General features: G+C 39.3%; 2 protein-coding genes and 1 long non-coding RNA gene across 5 annotated transcripts in view; 1 reads left to right on the top strand and 2 right to left on the bottom strand.

Moving 5' to 3' along the window:
- Nucleotides 1-23,839, top strand: part of LOC110827709 (protein bric-a-brac 1) — a 456,379-nt gene that overhangs the window by 160,233 nt on the left and 272,307 nt on the right. The gene's annotated exons all lie outside the window — the stretch shown is intronic.
- LOC110827719 (uncharacterized) lies at nt 77-7,889 on the bottom strand. Its single transcript, XR_002542462.2, has 3 exons — nt 7,731-7,889; nt 7,088-7,164; nt 77-1,105 (listed from the first exon to the last, which is right to left on the bottom strand). It is a non-coding gene; the product is annotated as an uncharacterized LOC110827719 (long non-coding RNA).
- On the bottom strand, nt 11,178-16,504 carry LOC110827714 (uncharacterized). 2 transcript variants are annotated; one of them, XM_022059626.2, is made up of 4 exons: nt 16,405-16,504; nt 15,121-15,206; nt 13,506-13,653; nt 11,178-11,946 (listed from the first exon to the last, which is right to left on the bottom strand). In XM_022059626.2, the coding sequence occupies exons 1-4, from the start codon at nt 16,432-16,434 to the stop codon at nt 11,782-11,784; spliced, it is 429 nt and encodes a 142-aa protein (XP_021915318.2). In that variant the 5' UTR covers nt 16,435-16,504; the 3' UTR covers nt 11,178-11,781. The 2 variants fall into 2 exon arrangements, with proteins under 2 accessions (XP_021915318.2, XP_021915319.2); XM_022059627.2 differs by having other exon boundaries at nt 11,180-11,946; nt 13,506-13,638.

The following is a 23,839-nucleotide window of genomic DNA, read 5'->3' as shown; positions in this document are numbered from 1 at the left end:
TGGTATACGGTTTGTTGTGTATAATTGCAGAGTTCGCAGTAAATAATCGTCGCCTACCAGTAAATAACGAATAATATATTTATCTATTTCTGTATTTTATCATTTTTACATAAAATATATATTTACATATAAATTTATTAACATATTCTTATTTTGTACAGAAAAACAATCTGGAGTAATGACATGATTTCAAGCATTACTTTGGTGTTTCACTAGAGAGGCTGCGCTATGTATGTTAGCCGTACTTAACACATTGTGGTTCATGTCGCTTCCTTTCACATCCTTTACGATTCATTATTTACAGAACATCCTGCCATTCGACGTTAAATAACCAAGACAACTTAAATACGATAGTTAAGAACTAATATTGAGTAACATTTAATGATTTGGTGGTGACGTAAATTTTATGCAAATAAATAATATTTTCATTAACATTTGCTCGCAACAGCACCGGTTTGTACAGTTTATAGCCTAAACAACTTCCACATTTTAGGGAAATTGTTTAATAAGTGCTTCTTATAAATCTACAAAATTTGTTACATTAACAATATCTCATTTATTTCAGGACAGGGGCACAAATGAAGGCTTTGATCTTCTAAAAGTTACTAACTTAAATTTCCGAAAGGTCACTGTAACGTTGAAATAATTTTGTCGCTTTTCCTTTGTATGTTAATGGCATTTAATTATCAGACAGTTCTGAAGAAAAATATATTTTCTATGTAACGGTCCTTTCTTTTATTCTATGGTAAAGGCTGCAACCCAAACTTGGTCAGAATATTAAAATATGTTAACCACCTTGTCTTAATTTTGATACATACATTGTTCACGGAGTCATCTTTGTTATGGCATTCATATAATATCAACATTTTTAATATCTTCTTTGTCTCCATGATAAGATTACCACTTTTTTGCTGCTATATAGCAGGCGCATTGTGTTGAAATCATGCCAGTTGTCCCCTTGCGCTAGTGATTCGACTGTATCCTTCAGATGTCGCCTCATCCATGCTGTTCGCGGTAAGATGTGTACAATTGCTGATACTCGTTTACGTGACGCTGTTCTTGTGACGCTTTGAACTCTTCGGGAGATAACTGAATCGACTTCAGACTGAAACAAGCAAAATATGTTAAGATCCAGTTTTAATGACTGGTTAGCTAATAGATTTATCAATTGCCGGACAGTGCCGCAAAAGAATTCTTGGAAGCCTGTGAAATTCCACCAGCAGTTTTTATTCCGCGTGTGATACCTTAAAAGTGCAGAGTTTCGTAATCAGAGTTCTTGTCATAAGGTTGTCATTCCATACGGCGTCAGTCTACTGCATAAAAATTTATGATTGTGTCTTTGATTTATATCTCGACGCTCTTTCTTTGAAACGAACACAGACCCACATCACGAGACAAGATGACTGATAAGTAAAAATGTACAGAATCGTTTTCGTCTCGTTACAACTCTCAGTATTTGATTTCAGAACATTAAATTTGCCCACCATTTTTGGTCTAAGTAACTGGCGTCTTGGGGCACATTCTTTTCTTACGAAGCTATAGTAATTCTTCTGGTCGAGATATTCCCCGCCTTTCACGGAACCCGAAGATTCCCATGGTCGTCACAAAAGTCCACCACTAGACCCTATCCCTTTCGTAGTTTCGTAGAACTGAAGGAGAATGGGCTGGTATAGGCTTACCCGGTGTCCTACGTGAGCGATTAAATGCGAGCGGTGCGAGTTGCGTGGGTGAAGCGGAAATATCAAACTGGCTGTTTGTGCGGTGCTGTCCTAGGTTACAGCGAAGCGATCAGGAGAGTAAAGCGGCCGGATTCCGAGATCAAATATTTTGATATTTTCGCGCAGGTCGCTACGCTGACCAGTAAGGCGCATGCGCAAGAAAGATCTGCCTGTGCAGTACACGGAAGGGGCATGCGCAGGAAGGCCGTGTGTTTCTCTCACGAAGGACACTACAAGCGATTCCCTTATGTTATATAACACCCCATGCTGCTTAAGCAGCTCGCACAGCTCGCTTCTTATCGCTTACCTAGGATATTGCCTTAGAGCCCGAAGCGTTAATTAATACCTTATGTGGGTTTCAACCGCATATTATATTATGCTTTTACCAAAATTAAAAATCGACGTAATTGGGAGAAGCTAAAGAAGTTATTTAATTGGTGAGGTGGACTGTTTGATAACAGAGCATTATGCTTTCTGTTGTGCGTGCCAAGCAGCATGCCGAAATTGTTCCTGCTTCGCGTTGCCTGTGCGGTGTCGCCACGTGCCGCGCTTATCCCTTCAGGTCAAACTTCCTTGTCTTCGCGATCGCTACAGGAGAGTGAATTACGAATACAGTGCCATCTGTGGAAAGAACGTTTTACTACATTATACTTCCCATTTTATTGACACGTTGAACCTCATATGATAAATTCGACGTTATTAAATTGTAACAATCTGAAAGATGCATTTGTGGACATATGAAAGTTACTTTCACTCAGAAAATTTATGACAACTGTAGTGATTTTAAAAGCGAGAGAGCTCACTCCAAATCAATATTATTTTGAATTAGATTTGCTGTCAGTAATTCCATATCCTTCACATTATGTGCAGTGGCAGGCTATTGTAAACACGGCAATGAACTTTCATTTCCGCTAAACGACTGTTAGCTTCTCACAAACGATTTTTCTCCATGGAGATAGTTCTGTCTTCTTATACCTTCAAGGAAATCAATAAAATGTCAAAATAGTCAGTGACCTTCCCAAGCCAACTCAGATAGAATATAATCTATTAATTTAACTAGCTCTTGGCATTATTTGTTCTGTCATTCAGTTCAGATAAAATTTCTTTCGACGCCTGTAAGTATACTATACAGCTTACAACTGTGTCGAATAAGTTGCCTACAGTTTAATTTTCTTTTCTGCTGTACTTTACATCGTTCGATTAACAAACAGAACACAATGAGACAGAGGATATTTCCTTTCGTGAGGTTTCGATGATTTGTTAATTCTTCGACAAAGCTGCATTGGAAAGACTTTTCCTTTGAGTATTTGAGAATACTCCTACCAGTAAACTTTGTACCAGTTGTATGATTTGAGGTTTTTACAGCGGTGAGTATGAAGATTTCTGTCTTCTGGGTAGTTGCGCCGTGTAGTATGGTAAATGTTTAAGAACATTTCAGAGGTCATACTGCTGCCTCTGTCATCAGGGCTGACCGCCGTGTAAACATCAAATCCTAAAACGACGGTCGTGCTAAAATTTTAATTTGCCTTTTACTTTGACAATGGACTATTGAAACTAAAAATACGGTATAAAGATGGTTACAGACAGACACTCCGGTACCTGGAAAAATTTATAAATATTGTGTATTTGTCAGCAACTACAAACTTGACAACAGTTTCAACCTCTGAAGTCACATCTGACAAATTTAACATAGTCAGAATCTATAGGTTACTTAAACAGTAATAATATCCTTACGTGACGTAGTAACAAACTCTAAGAATCAAAATGTAAAAATTTTCTTTAGGACTTTGCCATCTTCTTAAATTATGAAAAAAATAGAACAACTTTTCGAAAGCTGGATTATGCTTCCGTCTTCAGGTAAGAATTAGGCGGAGGAAGAAAATAAAGCCTATCTGTTGGCCCTCCCTCCCAGATTAAGCCAGCCTCAGATCTGGACCAGGTCCAGATCTGTTGGCTACAATGCATTGTTGGGTTATAACACATAACAGATGTCTGTCACTGTATTCTGCTATTAGCTAGATGAGTCTAGTCCGCTCCCACAGAGACACACATATTTGTTTAGATTAATTTTAATGTCATCCTCCCATCTACGCTTAGGTCTCCTAAGTGATCTCTTTATTTCATGTTTCCCTACCAGAATCTGTATGCACTTCTCAACTCCCCGCACATTATAGCCCTCTCCACCTTAATAATAATAATATTAAATCAACAGTAAAAGTTAAGAAGCTCCTTATTGTGTAATTATCGCCGTCCTTCTGTTTCTATCCCTGTCACGTCAAAATCAACACTTCACAGTCTTACAACACAACTCAGAAGCATCAACTTTACTGTTATGTTCGTTCGGAGCTTTATTATGCAAACAGCATTTTTATGGGCTGACATTCTGCCGGGAACATTACGCTTTACGTCAGGAGAATGTTCAAGTACCTGGCTAAATGTCTGACTTCACTTTCTCCTGCATTACCGCAGACGGGTTCAAGACTCGTCCAAGTCGTTTTGTTAGGCTACCTCAGAAGGTACCAACCGGATTTCCAACTTTCTCTTTCAGCTGGTTTCAGACGTGCCTCGAGGGGCCTACATATCCGTTTCATTATCGTTCACATCTGTAACAGTTGTTTTCCCTGTCAGGTGCTAGGGTACAAAGACCATTGGCCTGAGTTCAAAATCCGGAACGGAGGCTGGTGTGTAAGTTAAGAGGTAAAGTTGTTCCTGATACTTAACTAAACAACATGCCATGTAGTCGTATGGGGGAGTGGAGGTATAGTTTCACATATTTTTAACCTCGACACTAGAAGGATGATGGTAGGACGCGAATTTCAGTATCCCGCTTACCTAAACGCCATTCTGTAACTGACTAACCAGCTGACTGAATGGGGAAGTTGAAGTTCTTCGGCTTTTAAGGAACCAGAATACCAGAACTCATTATCAATTTCACGAGTGCAAGCCACTGAGCCCTATCCAAAGCCAATTTGGTCTATACACTTAAACCTTCATCCTGCCACGATAATATTTAGCGACGATTAGATTTATGGTTTATTATATTTGTATATTTAGTATTTCTCAAAGTAATTCGGATGATGACTGTTTTACGAAAAGCCTAGAATGACTTAGTCATCCATGTATTCTCTTGGAGAATTTGTACTGCATCGTGTGCCGGCTTCATGTTGACTACATGTGCGTATGCTAATTTTGTTTAAATGTATTTTCCTTGTTAGCGAATGGGGCGCAGTAGAACCTAATTCCAAACACTAGTTCTGAAATTCCAATCACAGAACTTTTCTCTCAGTTTAATATTTGAATTAAGAATGCCAACGGTCTCTCACCAGCACCAAGATGATAACAAATGTATACTTTCTATTTCTTCTGCCTTGTGCCTGAGGCCATCGGCTTATGACTTAAATCATGTAACAGTAGTAATGATAAATCAGCAAAGTTAACTAAAAACTTCCTTTTACTTTCCCTCTTTCAGGCTGAACATAAGAACATGAGTGAGGCATTTTTACTCTCTCCTGTCTGAATCAGGTTCATTAATTTTTACAATAATGTTGGTTATAATGATCTGAAGACATCTGTTATTTATTTTATGCCTTCAAAAACAAGTGTATATAAAATAACGTTTAACTCTGAGATTGTGGTTGTCCACACGTTAATACTAGAGAGTCATATAACATCGCAATGAAGACACACGCAGTCTGAAATTTAATTCACTTTTGCACTAAGTAGGATTTGAGGTTTTCGCAGTGGTGAGTCTGAAGATGGCTGTCTTCTGGGTTGTTGCGCCGTGTAGTGCGCTAGACGTTTACTGACATTTCATCGCCCTGATGATGGATGCAGCAAGGACCTCTGAAACGTCGGCAAACGTCTACCTGACTACACGGCGCAATAACCTAGAATAAAGTCATATCTAATTTTACTCAATTCTTCTAATCGATTCTGGTTTAAAATGAAGTAGTAGGAGTATTTTATCTTGTAATTAAAACAATGATTGGGCGGCTTTCTTAATATAAGTCCGTATCTATGTATGTATATGAAAATCTGATATAAAGCTGAGAAACTTCTTCAATCTTTGTTTATGAAAAATTGCGTACAAAATGTAAGTGTCGTTCTGCACTTTAGTACGGAGGTACAGTGCAGCAATTCTGAAGATAGGTTTAAGCATTATGAACAGAGACAAAGAATATTATTTAAATCCTGTTCGGTGAATAAGTGTAGCAAAAATAAAAGCACGTGTGACGATTTAAATATAAGGGTGAACAGAAGGCTTATATAATACAATTAGACCTGTCTACATTTTGAATGTAAATGAACAAGCAGTCTCGATTAGCTGCTCATGTCGGAATCTGTACTACGAGTAAATTTTGAAAATCTGACAAAGTTGTATGTATTTAACGTAAGCCAATTTAATATTTAAATAATTCGCCTCAACCCTATGCTGAAGGTCACTGACAACTGCCATTTTATTTGCGAAACAAAACAAGAGTACAGGCAGAATAATATAGCTTCGCCATTATGCATTCACTTTATGTACTTCGTACAAAGAACGGTTAGAAAGTGTTGTAGGAAGCCAACGACTTAAATCTCCAGTAAAACTGTTGATTATTAGACAGGACAGAACCTGTTTCCAGTTAGACAACCTTTGCTTTCTATTCGAGTTTTTTTGTTAAGGAAGATATTATCAATTATGCTTGCATGAACCTCGTGAAATCCTTCTTTTAACTGTTAATGTTACTTCGGTCCATAAAGTCGTAATGGTTAAGAGTCCACCAACACGAAAAATTGTGCATTAAAAAACTTCAAACAATGTTTTACATTGACTAAGTTCAAGGAGCAGAGGCGTTCTTGGGAACCTGATAGTCTCTAAGCCAGTAAAGAAGTTCTCTGCAATTTGTGGAACCTGGAGGTTCATTGCCGTATTTACATGAACCTGCCACGGGACCCTGATCTGAGCCAAATTGATCCAGTCCACACTCTGGTTCCCGAAGATACCTTCCAATATTATCTTCCCATCTACGCCCAGTTCTTTTTCCTTCAACCAAAATGTAGTACCCATTTCTCATATTCCCCATGCGCGCTACGTGCCCCTGCCTTCTCGTCCTTCCTGTCTTCATCATCCTAATATTTGTTGAAGAATACAAGATACATGAAGATTTCTGTCTTCTGGGTTGTTGCGCTGTGGAGTCTGGTCGATGTTTACCAACGTTTCAGAGGTCATACTACCTCCATCATCAGGGCGATGAAAGACAGAAATCTTCATACTCACCGCTGTGGAAACCTCAAATCTTACATACTAGATACATTTTGTTATTTTGGATCGCGAGACACTGGTATCATGGCACGTGTGAGAGTCCTACTGATGTTGAGGTACTTACATCCTGGTCACAAACATTGGCAACATGATTCTTTCAGCATATCGAGCGAGGAGACAAATGCAGAACGCGAAGGCGAGCTGCAAGAGAACAAACGTTTTAATATTTTAATTCATGCAAAATATTGTTTCTGGCCGTAAACAAATATTTTTTTCATTTTTTCTTGTAGAATATAAATGGAATCATGGACATTTTCATGTAGACAAAACTTTTTAAAACAGGGATACCGTTATTCCGAACACTCAAAGATTTTCCGGCACAAGAATGAACATTATATAGTTAAAAAAAGCTTACTTGCTAGTCTCAAAATTTACAATGAATTTGTTAAAAACAAACATCAAATAAATTAAATGTTGTAGCTATAATATAATAAACAATCCGTTCAAATTTATATAAATATGTGTATATATACATATATATATATATATAAATTACGGTCCAAGTCACTAAACACCATTTTTCTTTTAAATAGGACTGTTTTTTTTCCGTCAGCATTCGAAAATCCATCGTAGTTAATCTTCACTTCCCTTGAAATCAAATAACACTTAATGCTCTAAATCAACGATGTTAGTCCTCGTAGCTTGTTTCTGCATCCGAAATTAAGCCCTAAGAATGATACACGTATAACAAAGACATAAATACTTACCGCGCAGTCAATTTTCATGTTAGCGAGTAAAAGAAAAGATCTTGCAGGTTGCAAGAATTTGTATCAGAAGTCTGCAATGCAAGTGGTCAACATCTCGCGTGCACTTGTATTTATAGACGCCACTGACTGGTGATAGCTCTGGTGGGGGACCGCGTGAGGTGTGTTTGTACAAACGATCCCCGGAAGAAATAACTGCGCTTCATCTGGTAACTCTCACTACTGGCTGAAACGGGATTAGAGAGTACGCACAGGGTGGGGATGACAGCATCTGGCAGACGAATTACCGAATAACTCCAAACGAAAGTTTGTCACAAAGAAAGTGAAATTATAAAACCTAGAGCTGTAGTTTAAGTAACGAAAAATAAATATTATTTGTTCACGACCTTCCTGATTTACGGTCTGGTAAAACGGCAACGTGTTTTCCGACGAAGGACGCCCGGCACTCCTTCGGCCCCCAGTTTTTAAGGTGCAGTTCAACTAATTAACTCCATGGAGAACACTAACAAACTTTGTAATACTCCATTCAGTTAAAAAAGTTAACATGTTTTGCTCCCGAGCTTAAAAGTATATAAGCTCTTTATCCTACATATGATTTTCAAGTAGTCGGTTATGTTCGTAATAAGCCGCCAAGAGTTGAATTCTTTGTGTTTAATGAAAATAGTAATATTATGTTAATACTTCTAGAGGATATCACATAGCATTCATATCATCAGTTCCAATAAAGTAAAGAATAAAATATTCTTATTTCTGTCACTCATAAACATGACCTCGTTAAAAGGAACAAGATTAATGATTGTCTCATCAAAGTTATGCTGCAGAGGAGATTAGACGAAGAGTAACCTTGAAACAGAGAAAGGAAAATTTTGTTTATAGCAAGAGGACAAACCATGCAAGGCCCAAATGAGATTTTCACTTCTTTCAGTCATATTTTTGATAATGTGTCTTAGATACAGTAGATATATTACGTATATTCTTAGGCAGATGTTACTCAAAATCTGAAGCATACACATATAGTTTTTAATTAGTTTGAAATCGATTGGAAGACAAGAAAAATTTCGTTTAATTTCCTATATGGTATAATTAACTCAACGACTGTGATCGGGATTTTTCAAGGGTGATGCACAAAATCCGAAAGAAAATTACTGTTTACAGTCTTACTGCAGAATTTTCAAATACTAATATTTATGTGTAGGAATATCGAAAACAGAAGCGTTATTTGCAATAAAAACTGGTAGCCTTATTTTCATAGATAATTCCGTTTTGTCATGCGGAAGGCATGGAATGAGTGTTACAAAAATTGGAAAATTGCTTCGGACGTTTTTGAATACCCCATGCGTTCTACATACCCGCCCATGTATGATTTGAATCTTTCACAGCTCCTGAATTCAATTACGTCTTCTCGGACGACCAGCTGTGAGAGAACAGCCATGTAATCCAACGTTTCGGTGTCTGCTGATAAGCAGAGAAGATCTCGCGCGGCTGATCGCCCAAGAAGACTTCATTGTATTTTACATAAACGCTCATCTAATCCTCCTGGATATAATTATCGTTGAGATATTACGTGAAAACTGCAAAATACAGAACTTCTGATTGTTTAATTTTCTTCGTACTTCTGATTCTTCCTCATTCACAAAGTGAAGGATAACTTGAGCCTGTACTTAAGTATCACTTAATCACGGCCTAAGGAAGACTGTAGGTAGATCTCTGCGCATTCTTACACTGGATAAAGATGTATATGAGTGTTTGGCTTCATGTCCTGGCCGTTTTATGTCCGTGGAATAAGTCCCCATTTGATGGAAGACTTAGTGGATCTCGAATTCAGTCTGGGCATTTAGACAAAAATGCTTTACTCAGTATCCTGTTCTTGATTTACCCTCCATTTCCCTTAGTAGATAAAGAACTTATTAGGAACATAGAGACTCAGTGTGTAAACGAAAACAGCTCTAATAGAGTTACGCGTTCGTGCAGCAGATTATATTAAGGGGAAATGAAACACGAAATGCGTCTCGCAGAATTCAGCCATTATCTGTGTCGATTCTAACTTCTAAACAGATTTCTTATCTGATTTTGACACAGTTCTGAGAGTTATAAGTGTGTTTGGTTGACTGACAGACAGATCTGACGCTGATACTAACATACTTTTTCTCTCTTAGGCCTAGTTGATGTAAACATTCCCTGCACCAGATCAACTTTTTGAGTGTTGACCTCGTACAAGTTTTAGCATTGCTTCTAGCAGCCCGTCACCGATTCACTTCTAATATTGATGACCACTGCTGGTGAAAGTCATAACGTAAATCCTATTACTAGATTCGAGTTTTTGTTAAGCGTTTATTTGAACCTCGCTGTGAATAAGATATTATTTCCGTTCTTGCCAAAGAAAAACATGAGCCTGGATAGCTCAGTCAGTATAGTGACTAGCTACCGGCTGGACAACCGGGATTCGATCCCCGACGGGGGCAGAGGATTTTTCCTCTAGCCTCTGTGTCCAGACCGGCTCAGGGGCCCACCCAGTCTCCTATCCAATGGGTACCGGGGTCCTTTTTCCGGGGGTAAAGCCGGCCGGGGCGTGATGCTGACCACTCACCCCCATCTAGTGCCGAGGTTGAGAATGAGTAGGAGTTATACCTCCACTCCCCCCCAAGCGCCTACATGGCGTATAGTGGGACAGCTTTACTTTACTTTACCAAAGAGAAACAGCCACAAAGAAACAAAATGTTGCATGAAGATTTCTGTCTTCTGGGTTGTTGCGCCGTGTAGTATGGTAGACGTTTACCGACGTTTCGGAGGTCATTCTGCCTCCGTCATCAGGGCGAAGAATGGCCTCCGAAACGTTGGTAAACGTCTACCATACTACACGGCGCAACAACCCAGAAGACAGAAATCTTCATACCCACCGCTGTGAAAACCCCAAATCTTACAAAATGTTGCATTTTGGGGGTGTACCTTTTTCTTATCAGTTATTTTCACTTATGATGTCATAAACAGTCATAAACAAATGAATGCCTGTTGTGCCGCTCTCAAAGCAACCACGCCTACGCCAAGGGTCCAAGATCTGTGTAAATGTTTGCAGTGACAGATATAAGTTCATCAGGGCTACGAGGACGGCGGCTGCATCACCTAGTAACTTGTGAATTAATTAATATGACACCAGACAGTGACAAGCTACGCCATCCCTATACTTCAGGAAAAAGCAGTGTAGTCCTTTCCGGCACATTTCAGATTCTTATCCGTTCGCTCTGTTCGAATTGTACACCTTAACAAAAATAAGTCCTGCCCCATTAGGTTCCAAAGAGGTCGAAATTGTTTATCATCATCGCGGTTAAGATGGGAGCCCTCGTATTTCTTAACTGAGATGTCCCAGCTAAGATTCCTCACCCACAGCCTAACTTTTTTAAAAAAATGTTTTGGTGACTTATCGCAGTACAAACGAAGAATTATGTTGCTTTAAAATGTGCCACAAATGCTTCATTTCGAAATTTACACACTTCGTAATTCACACTAATTGACGCTAAGACAATGATGTATGTCAGGTACCACAAAGTTTCATTTTTTTTCCAATGTTAATAGTCATTTTATTTCTTCTTTGAGCAACGCAATTAAAATGAACAAATAACAGATGTCGTGTGTGCCTGTACTTATTTTCATTCACAAAAGTTGTAAGCGAATGATTATTAAAATTCACAACAGAGGAAATTCGGAAAGCATATCTGTGTGTACTATAATGGAATTTGCTGGCGCGGGTTATTAATAGTTTCTTTGTTACTGGGAAGAACACTTCTTAGTAATTGGCACCTCCTGTGCAGGAAACTTGCCGAGTAGCAAGTGCGTCCTATAATCTACATCCTTTTTGTTTGTAACACACAGTCGATAGGAAACTTGTCTTCAACTTAATCTTTCCAACGTTCTTGTGAATAATAATACCACTTTAAACAAAACGTTGAAATCTGGTTCAGCCTGCGTAAAATTATTTGACAAAATACGTGTTAAAAAATGCTGGTTTTTTGGTACATGTTATTTCTATGTTAAATTAATACAACCAAGAAAGAGCTTTTTAGTTCGAAATTTGTTGACTGCTTTGAACCACGACGGAAGTGGAATCATCCAGGTCATCCTTAGGAACTGAGCACAGGCAAGGTACCAGCTGCGTGTTGTGGTAAGTAGCCTGTAGGCTTCCTGACGACCCCGAGGCGGTAGGGGGAGCGGCCTGAAGTGCAACCTGGCAACAGGAAAAAGAAATCAGTCCTGAAGGCTTTTTAAAGCCTTCGTTCAACAACTAGGGAACGGTGGCAGGCTCATGGTAACATCTTCCACACAAACGTGGGAAATTCTGGATACATATATTTATTTTTCCAGTCTATACACAAAACTTGTTTTAAAATAATGTTGTTTAAATTTTTTTATAACATTTACAATATAGATTGCATTATGTTATATTTTATGGCGCTTTTCTGTGTCGTATAATATTACATCTATCACAGCGCTTTTGATTTTGACGACATGTTTCGATGTTTACCACATCATCTTCAGGCTTATCAATTCATACATTTTTAAAAACTATTGTACATATATGTGCATTGCGTTTATTGATTTTTAATTTTCAGTCTTCATCTTGAATTGGAGTATGCATTTTGATGTTCATTATCAGGTTGTATTGTGATGTATCGGACGTCTGATATCCACAGACGATAAACTGCCATAAAATATAACATAATGCAATTTATATTGTAAATGTTATAAAAAAATTTAAACAACATTATTTTAAAACAAGTTTTGTGTATAGACTGGAAAAATAAATATATGCATTGATATAACACAAACATGACGCAATTAAGATAGAAATTCTGGATGTCTGAGCGACTGTCAGTTTCTCAAGGACTCTTTTCTATGAAGTTAATTCATTAATAATGTAATCCAGTTTATGTGCCTTGAAGCTGTGACGATTAAAGTCCCTGAACTGTCCTTTTTCTGCAACTTTAAGACTGTCAAAAATTAAAATGAAATTATACTATGTGTTATGTAAGACAATGTTATTACATTTGTTTTATGACAGATTCAGTTTTAATGTGAGATATAAATGTGCAATTCAGTTATTAATCGTGCGAGAGAGGCATCAGAATATTGTTCTTATGCCTGTATTCTAACTAACTCCCTGGTTGAATGGCTGAGGTGAAGCAGGTTAACTCGGCATTATTTGAGCGGTAACTGATCCAATTTTGGCTGGGTAGATGGTTATATTTGCTGAGATTGTCTGTGCTGTGCTCTATTAAGAGCTGATAGTCGCACAGCTGTTTAACAAATGTTCTGTTTTCTATGGAATCCGAAGTTTTACCACTGTGCTAACAAAAACGAGCCAGGTGAATTCAGTCCATACATTCCCACTATTTCCCTAAGATCAATTTTAATATTATCCACACGTATACTCTTAGGTCTTCTGCGTGGTCTTCTGCCTTTGGGCTCTCCCGACCAGAAATATGAACGCATTTCTGATTTCTCAATGCGTGTTACATACCCCAACAATTTCGTTCTCCTTGGCTTGATCATCGTAATATACTTGGAGAACAGTACAAGTTGTTGATCACGTGGTTAGAACAGTTGATCCTTGAAAGTAACTCGTATCATTCCCAAAAGCTGATGTTTTACATTGAACACCATCCGCGAAAACCGAGGGGTGGGAATAAAAAGACGAAGGCATTCGATTATTCACTCAAAACAGCATCTTCTCAACCTTTGAATCACGTGCAGTTGATACATCGTCGTTTAATAGCTGCTTAATACCTGAGCAGGTGGTGCAGGTGCTGGGACCGCCACTGGATACGGCACGGCAACTGGCACGGCCGTGCCTCCGTGGTAGTGCTGGCCGTAGTAGACGCTGTCCCGAACTGCGGGCCACTGCACCGCTGCCACCTCCCTAGAACACGGGTCACTTTACAGAAGAATTAGTATTCTGTCCCAAACCGTTCGTTCCCAGTTAGTCTACTTAAATAACAACGGTGACAAAACTGTTAACACCAATGCCTTGTCCTGAGACTTGAGGGTGTTCATAACACTGCCATCAACCATCATGTCGGATGATAGCCAATGCCATCCTGACAGTGGACCGAGTTAGTTTTAGGAAAGTTTATTACTTAAAATTATGTTTTGAACATAAATCACCAGATATAAGACCGGAAATGTTACGATTCAAATAAATCAGTTAATTAATATCTTTTGGAATATAACAACTTTTATATATTTAAATTTCACGTCTTCTATAATTAATACTTATGCTTCAAAACTAACCATTCTGATGGAAGAGCCACAAGTTTGGTTCCTATCGTTTGAATTAATACTCACAAATGTTTAGTAAATTTGTTCCCACTCCCTTGTTACTTTTTACCAGAACGTGTGAAGCTCCATTGAGTTGAACTTCACGAGAGTCACGAGTTTGGGATTCCGATGTTTCATCGCCACACAACTACCTGTTTGGGGGGGGGGGGGGGAAGTGCTTCGTAAAATCTGTGACAGGATCTCCAAGAAAAATGGAAAGCATTTTATGCCTCCACTTAATCCTCCAACAAAACAAAAACCCATTAACCTAATTTCATACTTCTTCTTCTCATGTGACAAAAACCATTTTGACGACTTTGGAAAGTGTAATCGACATCCTCATCTTACTGGAGAGCAGATTTAGTTGCCTAACGAAAGCGTTTTGTAATATATTTGAGGCATTCATTTTTAAACTTTATAATTCATTTCGTATAGCCACGGTCGTCTAGCGGTTAGAACGCTGGCCTAGTAATCCTGGGGTCTCGGGTTCGATTCCCGGCGGTGCCCGAATTTATAACTTATGTTGGGCAAGGCCGTGGTCTGGACAACACAAAGTTTTCCTCCGGGGGCTTCCCCGGTTTCTCCGTGGCATCCCAACAATTACTCCATTCACACACAGAAGAAGGCAATGGCAAACCACTTCTGGATCATCTGCCAAGAACGTATATGAACAGGTCCCAGTCCGAGAGAAGGAAGGAAGGATCCTGTTCATATGGACCTGTCGTCAGACAGGACACTAAATAAATAATAAATTCATTTCGTACACATATTTTGAGTTAACCAAATAGCATAATATCTAGGCTCCTCAAAATCTGTATACAACAAAAACATAAAATACTCAAAAATATTTCATATCTTGAGTAGAATTTAATTTCATCTGCTTCCATTACTGAATTATTTACGACGCTATAACCCAAAAGACAGCCATCTTTGGCGCTGCGTTTGTTAAGGTCAGTGAAGGACACCACCGAACACTGCAAATTGAATTCGCACATGCACTGTGTGGCGTTACAGTACCAGTTATAGGTAAATCTATAAAGTTTTGATATATTACGTAATAACAAACTTCAAGTCTAATACGTACGATTTCTTCGGGTAGCTGCTGGAAAAGCTGGGCAGGAAGAATCCTTGTCCAAGAGTCAGACATGTGAACATGCATCCCCACAGCAACTGCAGATTAAACAGAATATTGTGTAGTCATCACCATATGGTAGCTTACTCAGCTAGTACAAAATATACCTTAATAATACTGTGAAACTAAGTTCTTTGTTATTAGTTTAGCTAACTTCGGTCTCACCGCCGTAAAAACCTCAAATCCTGTCAAGATACGTAAGTTACGCAGAATCGCAGAGAGACCATTTGTAATACATGAGCATTCTGTTACAGTAGATCCACACTTTGCCACGTTATTTTCATTCATTGTGATTTATTATAAAACTGATAGTCTTTTTTTGTTTAAGTTCATTGTTTGAATATGAAGACCAAAATATTTCACTCAACAATTCTCATTGAAGATTCTCATTAGTCTTGATGTCCATTTATTCCAAATGTAAATCTATTGTTACAAAAGGGCTACAGATTGCCTGGGGCATTAAAGTCAGAAATTCTTCCTTGTATTTTGTTACATTCTCGCCACATTTGAAATGCTGTAGCTCATAAATTTTTTATTAAAGCTATGCACAATTCTTTTCTTAATACTAGTCGTTTATGGGGATTTTATAGAGCTGGATTTAGGATGCATTATTCTGCATTAAAACCAGGTTACTCTAGTAATAATTAGTGTACCGGTATACCTAATTTTGTCGAATTCTGTCATTGGGCATTTTCACGACTCAGCTGTTATTCTTTGCTGTGCACATTGTGTTATGGAACCGTAGAAATGCATATTTTCAACCTTAATGGACAAACAACGAAGCGAGAGATATTGCAGTATTCCAACATTAGCATCTAACTATACCACATTATTGATATGTTATATTATTATCGGACAGAAATAATATGATGATAAACTATGTAAAGTGCATAATCATTTCTGTCGCCTCTAATAACGAGAGGACTCTAATCTGTTAAGACTCTTTCCGAGGACGTAAATCCTCCTCCCTGTTACTAATACTAATATATAAGACGTCCTTTAAGTTTTCTTTTACAGCTCCTGCTTCAAATTTCGCAAGCACAGAAACATGTGTCATCGTTTCCATAAATTTCACTGGAAATTTACAGGACTTGCGTTTGTTAAAGTAAACCATATGACGATTTATGATCTGATTATATAAATATCACACGAAAATTGCACTTTGGCCATAATTTCCAAACATTGATGAAGTCACATTGAAACAATAATGGCGTACCTTGTGTCGTGTGTACTTACCACGTCCCTGGTGTGATTAGTGGGTGCCATAGTGTCCACTGGTGTGGGAGAATCTCCAATGGTTTCTGACGCAATCACCGCAGCGTGTACCTGGTTTTATACCTCAACCCTTCCCTCCACCTTAACAAGAGGGTGGGTTGTCTGGACTGAGCAGTGCCCTTGACTGGCTCCCATGTAATATGACCCAGCTGCCCTCCAACTAGACGAGTATAAGTGCGTTTGCACTGAAGACATTTGTTAATTCTAATTATTGAGGAGTATTAAAAGCGTGATGCGTCTCAGGATTTCGAAGTATTGTGCTGATTATTCGGTGACTCTACTAGTATCTCCTGGAGAAACGAAACATATGCCTTGCTTAAAGCTGGTCTTCCATCAGTGGATTCCCTTCAAGTATTCAGGGCAATAAGCATCTACAAAACATCGGTCGATTTGTACCAGACTACACGGCGGTCACCTTCAGGTGTGCAACTGATAATTACATCCTCGGTTCGTGTCGAATATGAAGACTTATCACAGTGAGAACGTAAGCTCGCTCTTAGTCCTTACCTAAGCCAGTTTAACCCGACCTATAGCTTGACAACCTATATATTTACGGTTTGTTTTAATGTTTTTTGTTTCCATTTTTGCGAGTTGTCACGGGTGGTCTCTGCCCCTCACGTTTTGCAATAATACTTTTATTGCTTTGCCTCAAAGACTGTCTGAGTACCCTCATCTTGTCCCCTTTGAACAGTATTTGGTGAAGAAGATCGCAGCTGTACACTGCGGCAGTTTTTAATTTCCCGTAATAATTAATTCCTCTTAGATTAGCGTCTCGTGCTCCTTTCTGATCTACTGAAATCCCCACACCCCTTCGTTGACCAGAAAGTGTTCTTCCATTTGTAACGAATTTTATAAAAAAAATTGTAGCTTCTTGTTTGTACGTCCCGCGCCGTAGCCGCGCGGTCTGAGGCATCATGCTTCGGACCGGCGATACGGAAAGCGCGCTGGTTCGAGTCTCGGGAGAGAAGAAATTTTCTCATGAGATTTTCGACCAGTGTATGGGACCGGTGCCAACCCAGCATCGTGAGGAAATTGGGGAGCTACAATGGGTAGCGTAATCCGGTCAGGAAAAAGCTAGCAATGGCTGGGGGTTCGTCGTGCTGACCACACGTCTCCCTATATCTGGTTGGATGATCGTTCACCTCTGCTTAGGCATGTGAACGTGAGGCCAGCAGTCAAGCTAGTCGGCTTTGGCTCTCAGAGGGCTCTTACGCCATAATTTTAGCTTCTTGTTTGTATTAATGTAATTATTTAGTTACATACTTTGTTATGCGAATTTAATTCCCACATTTAAATTGAATACGTTACATGTGAGCTCAAGAATGCAGAATAAACAAGAATTGTAGCGAAAGATGTGAAGTATGTAAACACTCCCGTTAGCATTGAATAATTTTTTTAGAATTGTTCCGAAATTTGCTTTTTTAATTTAACAAGATATTTGAAAAGTAATTTAAAAAGAATTACACAAAACGCAAAGTATGAAGTGAGTGAGTTTTGGAATTACAATAAAGGAAAACTGAATAAACGAAAAAGATCAGGTTTTATCCGGATGATGATAAAGTTACTAACCAGCAATACGAAGTCGAAAGTGATCAAAAGTACGATATTATTGTGATATAATTTTTATTGCGGTAGCCGCGCTCAGTAAGGCGTTCTTTGAAGCTAGAACAGTTAGACTGTGTGTTCGACTTCGATTCTACACATAAAGTGTGGCCATGTCTTCGGTTTGAGCTGTCCTGAGTAGGTAGAGGTACTGCAATTTGCCGACGAGCGTCCAAGGATTCCTAACAAATGTCAAAGAATTTTCGAAGTTTTGACATAATAATTTTCCACAAAAGGCCAGGCACCTGTGTTGACTATAACGCCTAAAACATATAATGTTATTTTTAAATCTTCGTGCAAAGGTTATCACTAGTTCTGTTTTACCGATTTGTCAAGTCTTAGTTTGCAGAAAAACCTGTGTACAGTTGTTGGAAGAAATCATATTTTATTTCAAAATGGTTCTTGCCCTTCTTGAATCCTCATCCCCCGTTCTATCGGGATGCTTCCTTCAAAGAAAGAACCTTGGTCTTGGCCTCTGTTCTGATATTCGTCTCAAACCCCTGTTCTCAGACATCCTCTGTCTTCCTCCTTCCCACATTTCACAGGCAGTGTACCTTTCCGTTCTCATGTGGAAGGAAAAGTACTAAGATTACTTTCCATTTAGATGACCCCGTGGGGAGAATTATAACAAGTCATTTAAATTGGTAACGCAGTGGAATTCGTTAAGTGAGATGTTCTTTTCTGTCTTGTTCCCAGGCAAGATAATTCCAGTGGAAGGTATGTTAACAACGTTGTCGTTCTTGTCAGCCTATCAAAGCACAGTAGTTCAACTAAACCTGCATCATGATTCTGTATCACCTGTCATGGACCAGCGCGAACTGTAGGAATATGTGAAATATCATATCGCCCTTGCTGATTTACTGATGTACGATTTATAATTGAATGTTTTTCGCCGTTGGATGTGATCCTGAGCCAGATCATGCGCCTCCCATCTTCATACCTTGTTTCCTGAAAACTCATCATTGTCAACCGCAGGGCGTAGGCACGTAGTTCAGTTTCGTGGTAAAGGAAAATGCTATCCATCTTTTATCGCATTTTCCAGTGCCAGATTCTTAGCGTTTAGTCTGATGTATCGACCAATTAAGTGATGGCTACAGGCTGGATAACAGGAGTTCGATTCTCTATCACCACCTCCACCCTCTGGCCGGTATCCCCTCTCGCTCAGCTTGTCTTCATGGTGAGGTGCTTAGCACACAGACAGACAAAACCATCTTTCTCTGGTCTCAAGTATGTTGCAGCCCGAAAAGCTACATTTAACTATCACAGTTCACGAGTTAGGTGTGAGTTAGAATCTTTGATAACATTTGATACCGTCGTAACGCGTTTATATGTCTTCACAAGCACGTAACGAGGAGAAACTCTGTAGGACACGAGACGACATGAATGGACATAATTTACTATTTAAATGTGAAATATGGACCACTTTAAAGAGGGCCGAATCTCGTGAAAACATGAACGTCTTGTTAATGAAGTACCACTCTAGGCATGAGTTACGACTTCAGGAATAAAACATATCAGCATTATTCTTCAGCTGGTCTTCCAGTTTGGTGATTCATTACGAAGTAATTCCTTTCAAGAAACCGGTGTGAAACTTGGACAAGAAGCAGTAAAATCAAGAATTATGTTGTAGTCAGTTTGGTATATAGAACTGGATCCACCGATTATGGCCGCTGACCTTGTAGGGAGTGCCCAATATGCGGACCACTCAATGAAGGAAGGAAGGAGTTTACGTCGGTCAGTACAGCAGTGTGGAAGCCTGATATTGTTGTCTTGTGACTGAGCTGTGCTAACAACATGACACCTGTTCGTTGCAATCTCCTTTCTGGCCATTGATGATGCCTCGTATCACAACTCTCAGACAGACAAACCACCGACGTCTTAATCAAAAAGGACGAAATGAAAGCCTGGCTATTGGAAATGAACATCCCATTTTGTGACAACGTGTTGAAAGCTCAACTGTACGATTTAATCAAATTAAATAAATCAAAGTACGAAAAATATGTGAATGATCAAATTTTAGCAGACAAAGAGTGTACTGTAGTGAGACTTCCGCCGTACCATACCAATTTAAACCCCATTGAACTTATTTGGGCAGATTTAAGACAATGGGTTCCAAGCAAGAAGACAACATCTAAAATTACGGATTTCGAGCATCTGTGTAGCCAGAGATTCGAAGAAATTGGGCATGAGGAATGGGATAATGATTGTCAGCATGTGGAAAAACTAGAATAAATTAATTAAGAGCAAGAAGGCATAATCGAAGACTCTATTGAACGTATTGTAATTAAAGATAATTGAATGAACAGCAGCAGCAGTAGTGATGAATCAGGTGATGTCAGAAAGCGATGGTCTGAGAGGAATAGAAAAACTGGAAGAAGACGGAAGAGTTATGAAGATGATAAAATTATCTAATACTCTCTGCAGTGTTAATTTTCGAGTGATGTGTAGTGTAGTAAAATCGACTTTCCTGTGTTACGTAAGGTGGTGATATTTTATTTGGAGTGAACTGTAAGCGGCCTGCTGCCATCCATTCCAGCAAACTTCTGGTAACTGATTCGGTCTAAGTTTCCAACTCACAAAAGTTCAGCGGCCAAAAACGCTGGAACGTAGTATACCATCGTTTCGGAGGAACATACAGAGTCCATCCTTAGGACTGAATATGGCACATCAAAGGGAATGCATGTCTGGAACTTTTAAAAGATGCCGATACTTTTATATCTACTTTTGCCAGTAGGAACACATGCACATGTATGTACGTCGTGCATATATGAATAAAGGACTATATATTGATTCTCCGGTCATGTTGCACCATTTTTTCAACTGTGTCGAATAATTGTGTGAGCGATAAATTGTAAAATGTTGCATTAAATGGTCGTGTTCTCAGACATGACACCCGCTCTCCTGAACGAGATTCGTACTCGAGACCTTCCAAATACGACTTCGAACTACCAACCGCTGAAGCGTAAAGTTTCTTATGTTTGTGATGTTATGGGATGTGTAATACAGATTCAGTCGCAGTGAGAAATCCGTACAGAAAAAAGGAACTGATTGAGAGATCCAGGGGTTTTGAAAGGACGTACCGCCTCCATTTTTAACATCTTATTCACTTCTACCCTAAATATGTAGGCAACACGTTCCTCTGATTTGTTAATAACCTCCATCATCACTACGCAGCGCCACAACCCAGAATACCATAACCCACATTTCAACGGCCCTGACATCAAGTCTCGCGTAAGAAGCTGTTGGCCTTCATGTCTTATTTCTACAAACTAGTATTAATAGAGTTGTGTATCTGTAAAACAATAACAGAAATAATCCACCATAATAAACCTAAAATAAATTGAAAAGTTGGCAGAACCTATGTAATGAAAAGAAGTCTGCAAGTCCTCAAGGCGTTACAGCACACCGGACTATATTGGCATTTATTATAAAACGGTTTATGTTGAACTGAAAATACTATAATCATTGAAAACAAGGGACAACCTGACGAGTTACATACGAGACAAGAATTAAAATGTGAAAAATGTCAGGTAACTTTTTTCCCCTGCTTTTAAGCCATAATGGTGCCGCCACGACATACTATGGTCGGCCTATCTCTGACCTGAGGAAAGGGTTTTCCTGTAATGTAATGCTTAAAGCAGCGTCCTAGGATATTGTAACAGGTCAGTCAAGCAGACGAGGCGATAGGCCAGGAAACTGAACTTAACCTCGCAGCTAGACAACTGTATCTCTGTTTCCACAGCAGCATTTGCTTCGTGGTCGATACAGGTACAGAGTAGGTTTGCAAAAGATCGCGCTATGACTGCTGGCTGACGACAGAGTATCTTCATGAATCACAAACAACGTTGATCCGTAAACTAAGTCTTAATATTTTTAACAGTACTTGCAAATATTCAGGTCCTTGGATTCCTGTAAAGCGTACAGACATTTTCCTTTGCCGGGATAGCTACTAGAGACTAGCTACGGGCTGGGCGATCGGGGTTCGATCCCCGATGTGGCAGAGGATTTTTCCTCTAGCTTCTGCGTCCAGACCGGCTCTGGGGCCCACCCAGCCTCCTGTCCAATTAGTGCCGGGATCCTTTCCCGGGGGTAAAGCACTGCCGGGGCGTGATGCTGACCACTCACCCCCATCTGGTGCCGAGGTCAAGCAAGAGAGGAGCTATACCTACACTCCCCCCAAGTGCCTGCATAGGCATGTAGCGGGACGCTTTACTTACCATGTTTAGGCTGATCTGGAACCCATCCAGTTTTATGTCCCGTGGGATCCCGGGTTACTTCCTCGGAAGTATAGCTGCCATATCCTAAAGGTGACCCCTAAGCTCCGTCTATTCTGAAGGTGTGTGACTGTTAGTTCTTCGGTAGAAGGGATTTTCAAGTGGTGAGAGTTAAACGAATCAGCTTCAATTAGTCTTATTTACTCATAGCCTTGATGATGGAGGCAGCAAGGACCTCTGAAACATCGGTAAACTTCTACCAGAATACAAGGCGCTGCAACCCAGAAGACAGCCATCGTAGAACTCACAGCCGTGAGAACCTGAAATCCCACTTCTTACCGTTGTGCCTTTTTTCTGTAGTAGTCTTCAGAATAAAATATTGTGTTGGTGTGCGCGCTCTCGCATGTGTGTGTTTGTGTGAAACTAATGTTTAAAGTGTGTGTTTGGTTTTAGCGACCTTCTCTTTTGTTTTGACAAATACATTACCAAGATTCCGAGCAGTGGGTTTGTTCATGTCCAAGGAGAATGCCTTTTCAACACCATGGACGTGTGTGTCGCTCTCTCTCGGTGCAACATGCCATCACTCGACGCCTTCTTGTTTGAATACCACGATGGCGGGGAGGAATGTTTCGAGTTTTACCTCCACTCCTCCATTCCAACAAGGATAACTTGAATGATTCTTGAAAAATTATCTAAGGACTCAGATAAAACTGCGGAGTTAAAACTACGTGGAATGAGGTGTAATCATGAATGGTGAGTAGGCGTGAGTAGGAATTTGGAAGGAAGCGTCCACGGTCTTCTTCAAGGAAAGACATGTTGTGGCGGGAAAAAAGAAACTAAACGAAACCACAAATTCTGAGCAAGGGTAATCTGCCTTATTCTCTTTGGATTGTAATTTATATAGAGAGGCCTGAAAACGCAATCAATACAAAATGAAGAAGATAAAAACAGAGAAAAGTGGGCAAACTTTTTGGATAGAATAACACATGAAAGTAAAACCGAAGAGATTCTGCAATATTAACCATGAGCCGAGATCGAGGCAGACCTCTTATCAGATGAATTAGTGTGTGAGGTCGGAACAGGCTTGTGTTGTCTGTACCTTTGGGTGAAAAAATAATTACACAAATGGAGGAAAAGGTAAATTACGTGACACTGGAAAAGAATACTTACACAACTCTGTTTCTAAGCAAAATTCTCTGTAGGATTTCACGTTCTCACGGCGGGGAGTATAAAAATGACGGTTTTGATTGAAAAACCTAATGGGAAGATACAAATCAGAAGACTCAACGTAGATGGCAGAGTAATATTAAAACGAATCTTAGTGAAACTGGGTTGGAGTGTGTGGATTGGATTCTTCTGTTTGTTAGCGATTCACATCCAGCTTTTGTGAACACTATAACTAACTTTCGGATTGCATAAAAGGAGGTTAATTTGAGACTAGCTGAGCGTACAATTAGCTTCTGAAGCTGGAGTTGGTATGAAATTTGTTCGTCAGCACGAATAATTGTTAGCTGTTTAACATTTGTTATCTGTGTGATTTTTATCGCAAGATTTCTGCCCGCTGTCACTTCCTTATACTT

Source organism: Zootermopsis nevadensis, unplaced genomic scaffold, assembly GCF_977971745.1.
Source record: "Zootermopsis nevadensis isolate Lab colony 2312 unplaced genomic scaffold, Znev_1.0 Znev_ptg000020l, whole genome shotgun sequence".
In the NCBI taxonomy this organism is placed as follows: Eukaryota; Metazoa; Arthropoda; class Insecta; order Blattodea; family Termopsidae; genus Zootermopsis; species Zootermopsis nevadensis.
This window is presented reverse-complemented; position numbering and strand designations above follow the sequence as displayed.